Here is a 6,113-nt window from a genome sequence, read left to right as displayed (position 1 = left end):
ACATATATTATAACTCCTATACAGTTAATATAACCCCAACACCATCCAGGACTACCTGCACCAGCTGGTAATATATAAATATATTATAACTCCTATAAAGTCTAATATAACCCCAACACCATCCAGGACTACCTGCACCAGCTGGTAATATATAAATATATTATAACCCTATACAGTCTAATATAACCCCAACACCATCCAGGACTACCTGCACCAGCTGGTAATATAACAATATATAACTCCTATACAGTCTATATAACCAACACCATCCAGGACTACCTACACCAGCTGGTAATATATAAATATATTATAACTCCTATACAGTCTAATATAACCCCAACACCATCCAGGACTACCTACACCAGCTGGTAATATATAATATATTATAACTCCTATACAGTCTAATATAACCCCAACACCATCCAGGACTACCTGCACCAGCTGGTAATATATAAATATATTATAACTCCTTACAGTCTAATATAACCCCAACACCATCCAGGACTACCTGCACCAGTGGTAATATATAATATATTATAACTCCTATACAGTCTAATATAACCCCAACACCATCCAGGACTACCTGCACCAGCTGGTAATATATAAATATATTATAACTCCTATACAGTCTAATATAAACAACACATCCAGGACTACCTGCACCAGCTGGTAATATATAAATATATTATAACTCCTATACAGTCTAATATAAACCCAACACCATCCAGGACTACCTACACCAGCTGGTAATATATAAATATTATAACTCCTATACAGTCTAATATAACCCCAACACCATCCAGGACTACCTACACCAGCTGGTAATATATAAATATATTATAACTCTATACAGTCTAATATAACCCCAACACCATCCAGGACTACCTGCACCAGCTGGTAATATATAAATATATTATAACTCCTATACAGTCTAATATAACCCCAACACCATCCAGGACTACCTGCACCAGCTGGTAATATATAAATATATTATAACTCCTATACAGTCTAATATAACCCCAACACCATCCAGGACTACCGCACCAGCTGGTATATATAAATATATTATAACACTCCTATACAGTCTAATATAACCCCAACACCATCCAGGACTACCTGCACCAGCTGGTAATATATAAAATATATTATAACTCCTATACAGTCTAAATAACCCCAACACCATCCAGGACTACCTGCACCAGCTGGTAATATATAAATATATTATAACTCCTATACAGTCTAATATAACCCCAACACCATCCAGACTACCTGCACCAGCTGGTAATATATAAATATATTATAAATCCTATACAGTCTATATAAACCCAACACCATCCAGGACTACCTACACCAGCTGGTAATATATAAATATATTATAACTCCTATACAGTCTAATATAACCCCAACACCATCCAGGACTACCTACACCAGCTGGTAATATATAAATATATTATAACTCCTATACAGTCTAATATAACCCCAACACATCCAGGACTACCCACCAGCTGGTAATATATAAATATTTATAACTCCTATACAGTCTAATATAACCCCAACACATCCAGGACTACCTGCACCAGCTGGTAATATATAAATATATTATAACTCCTATACAGTCTAATATAACCCCAACACCATCCAGGACTACCTCACCAGCTGGTAATATATAAATATATTATAACTCCTTACAGTCTAATATAACCCCAACACCATCCAGGACTACCTGCACCAGCTGGTAATATATAAATATATTATAAACTCCTATACAGTCTAATATAACCCCAACACCATCCAGGATACCTGCACCAGCTGGTAATATATAAATATATTATAACTCCTATACAGTCTAATATAACCCCAACACCATCCAGGACTACCTGCACCAGTGGAATATATAAATATATTATAACTCCTATACAGTCTAATATAACCCCAACACCATCCAGACTACCTACACCAGCTGGTAATATAAAATATATTATAACTCCTATACAGTCTAATATAACCCCAAACACCATCCAGGACTACCTACACCAGCTGGTAATATATAAATATATTATAACTCCTATACAGTCTAATATAACCCCAACACCATCCAGGACTACCTACACCAGCTGGTAATATATAAATATATTATAACTCCTATCAGTCTATAATAACCCCAACACCACCAGGACTACCTACACAGCTGGTAATATATAAATATATTTAACTCCTATACAGTCTAATATAACCCCACACCATCCAGGACTACCTACACCAGCTGGAATATATAAATATATTATAACTTATACAGTCTAATAAACCCCCCACCATCCAGGACTACCTGCACCAGCTGGTAATATATAAATATATTATAACTCCTATCAGTCTAATATAACCCCAACACCATCCAGGACTACCTGCACCAGCTGGTAATTATATAATATATTATAACTCCTATACAGTCTAAATAACCCCAACACCATCCAGACTACCTGCACCCGCTGGTAATATATAAATATATTATAACTCCTATACAGTCTAAATAACCCAACACATCCAGGACTACCTGCACCAGCTGGTAATATATAAATATATTATAACTCCTATACAGTTAATATAACCCAACACCACAGGACTACCTGCACCAGCTGGTAATATAAATATATTATAACTCTATACAGTCTAATATAACCCCAACACCATCCAGGACTACCTACACCAGCTGGTAATATATAAATATATTATAACTCCTATACAGTCTAATATAACCCCAACACCATCCAGGACTACCTGCACCAGCTGGTAAATATAAATATATTATAACTCCTATACAGTCTAATATAACCCCAACACCATCCAGAGATACCTACACCAGCTGGTAATATATAAATATATTATAACTCCTATACAGTCTAATATAACCCCAACACCATCCAGGACTACCTGCACCAGCTGGTAATATATAAATATATTATAACTCCTATACAGTCTAATATAACCCAACACCATCCAGGACTACCTACACCAGCTGGTAATATATAAATATATTATAACTCCTATACAGTCTAATATAACCCCAACACCATCCAGGACTACCTGCACCAGCTGGTAATATATAAATATATTATAACTCCTATACAGTCTAATATAACCCCAACACCATCCAGGACTACCTACACCAGCTGGTAATATATAAATATATTATAACTCCTATACAGTCTAATATAACCCCACACCATCCAGGACTACCTACACCAGCTGGTAATATATAAATATATTATAACTCCTATACAGTCTAATATAACCCCAACACCATCAGGACTACTCACCAGCTGGTAATATATAAATATATTATAACTCCTATACAGTCTAATATACCCCAACACCATCCAGGACTACCTGCACCAGCTGGTAATATATAAATATATTATAACTCCTATACAGTCTATATAACCCCAACACCATCCAGGACTACCTACACCAGCTGGTAATATAAAATATATTATAACTCCTATACAGTCTAATATAACCCCAACACCATCCAGGACTACCTGCACCAGCTGGTAATATATAAATATATTATAACTCCTATACAGTCTAATATAACCCAACACCATCCAGGACTAACCTACACCAGCTGGTAATATATAAATATATTATAACTCCTATACAGTCTATATAACCCCAACACCATCCAGGACTACCTGCACCAGCTGGTAATATATAAATATATTATAACTCCTATACAGTCTAATATAACCCCAACACCATCCAGGACTACCTACACAGCTGGTAATATATAATATATTATAACTCCTATACAGTCTAATATAACCCCAACACGATCCAGGACTACCTACACCAGCTGGTAATATATAAATATATTATAACTCCTATACAGTCTAATATAACCCCAACACCATCCAGGACTACCTACACCGGCGAGGATGATAAGTCCACCCATGTCATACAGCAGAATGTTTTATCTTTAATGTCTGTCCTTCCTCCAAATTCTTGCATTTGCTTATGTAGTAAAATGTAGTATTTTTATTACATTCCTTCAGACATTGTTATTTTGTAACTACATTTTTTCTTTGCAAATATTATACATTCAACCGATGGAAATTTACTGTACATTATGTCTAGCTACAGAAACATTCCTTGTTCCATTTTGGATCATGAACAGTTGAATTCGGAAGTTGATACTTAGGTTGGAGTCGGTTAGGACATCTACTTTGTGCATACACTTATAATTCACTGTATCACAATTCCAGTGAGTCAGAAGTTTACATATACTAAGTTGACTGTGCCTTTAAACAGCTTGGAAAATTCCAGAAAATTATGTAATGGCTTTAGAAACTTCTGATAGGCTAATTGACATCATTTGAGTCAATTGGAGGTGTACCTGTGGCTTCAAGGTCTACCTTCAAACTCAGTGCCTCTTTGCTTGACATCATGGGAAAATCAAAAGAAATCAGCCAAGACCTCAGAAAAAGAATTGTAGACCACAAGTCTGGTTCATCCGTCGGAGCAATTTCCAAATGCCTGAAGGTACCACATTCATCTGTACAAACAATAGTACGCAAGTATAAACACCATGGGACCACGCAGCCATCATACCACTCAGGAAGGAGACGCGTTCTGTTCTCTAGAGATGAACGTACTTTGGTGTGAAAAGTGCAAATCAATCCCAGAACAACAGCAAAGGACCTTGTGAAGATGCTGGAGGAAACAGGTACAAAACTATCTATATCCACAGTAAAACGAGTCCTATATCGACACAACCTGAAAGGCCGCTCAGCAAGGAAGAAGCAACTGCTCAAAAATCGCCATAAAAAAGCCAGACCACGGTTTGCAACTGCACATGGGGACAAAGATCGTACTTTTTGGAGCAATGTCCTCTGGTCTGATGAAACAAAAATAGAACTGTTTGACCATAATGACCGTCGTTATGTTTGGAGGAAAAAGGGGGAGGCTAGCAAGCCGAAGAACACCATCCCAACTGTGAAGCATGGGGGTGGCAGCATCATGTTGTGGGGTGCTTTGCTGCAGGAGGGACTGGTGCACTTCACAAAATAGATGGCATCATGAGGTAGAAAATTATGTGGATATATTGAAGCAACATCTCAAGACATCAGTCAGGAAGTTAAAGCTTGGTCGCAAATGGGTCTTCCAAATGGACAATGACCCCAAGCATACTTCCAAAGTTGTGGCAAATGGCTTAAGGACAACAAAGTCAAGGTATTGGAGTGGACATCACAAAGCCGTGACCTCAATTCTATAGAAAACGTTTGGGCAGAACTGAAAAAGCGTGTGCGAGCAAGGAGGTCTACAAACCTGACTCAGTTACACCAGCTCTGTCAGGAGGAATGGGCCAAAATTCACCCAACTTATTGTGGGAAGCTTGTGGAAGGCTAGCCAAAATGTTTGACCCAAGTTAAACAATTTAAAGGCAATTCTACCAAATACTAATTGAGTGTATGTAAACTTTGACCCACTGGGAATGTGATGAAAGAAATAAAAGCTGAAATAAATCATTCTCTCTACTATTATTCTGACATTTCACAATCCTAAAATAAAGTGGTGATCATAACTGACGTAAGACAGGGAATTTTTACTAGGATTAAATGTCAGGAATTGTGAAGAACTGAGTTTAAATGTATTTGGCTAAGGTGTATGTAAAATTCCGACTTCAACTGTACGTCTCTGCTTCTGGTGTTATTTATCTCATCATCTTCTTCTCTCTCAGCCAGGGACGTTACCATACGAAGAGGACATCATGTCCACCAACACCTTGTGCCTGGCCTTCTTAGTGCTGCTCTGCCTGGGCTGCATCCTCTCCTTTAAGGTAATCATATATATTATATATAGTATAGACCTGCATGTACAGTTGAAGTCGGAAGTTTACATAGCTGATGTCACAAAGTGCTGTACAGAAACCCAGCCTAAAACCCCAAACAGCAAGCATTGCAGGTGTAGAAGCACGGTGGCTAGGAAAAACTCCCTAGAAAGGCAGGAACCTAGGAAGAAACCTAGAGAGGAACCAGGCTATGAGGGATGGCCAGTCAAATCAAATCAAACTTTATTTGTCACGTGCCGGATACAACAAGTGTAGACCTTACTGTGAA

General features: G+C 37.6%; 1 protein-coding gene across 1 annotated transcript in view; it reads left to right on the top strand.

Moving 5' to 3' along the window:
• The window catches only part of laptm4b (lysosomal protein transmembrane 4 beta), a gene marked incomplete at its 3' end in the record, with an annotated part of 34,778 nt that extends 28,945 nt beyond the window's left edge, over nucleotides 1-5,833 (top strand). The window contains exon 5 of the mRNA XM_038971957.1: nucleotides 5,735-5,833. Within this exon, the coding sequence (XP_038827885.1) occupies nucleotides 5,735-5,833 (99 nt within the window). The remainder of the gene's footprint in view (nucleotides 1-5,734) is intronic.
• Nucleotides 5,834-6,113: the final 280 nt, after the last annotated feature.

This window comes from Salvelinus namaycush, chromosome 32 (assembly GCF_016432855.1).
Source record: "Salvelinus namaycush isolate Seneca chromosome 32, SaNama_1.0, whole genome shotgun sequence".
In the NCBI taxonomy this organism is placed as follows: domain Eukaryota; kingdom Metazoa; phylum Chordata; class Actinopteri; order Salmoniformes; family Salmonidae; genus Salvelinus; species Salvelinus namaycush.
This window is presented reverse-complemented; position numbering and strand designations above follow the sequence as displayed.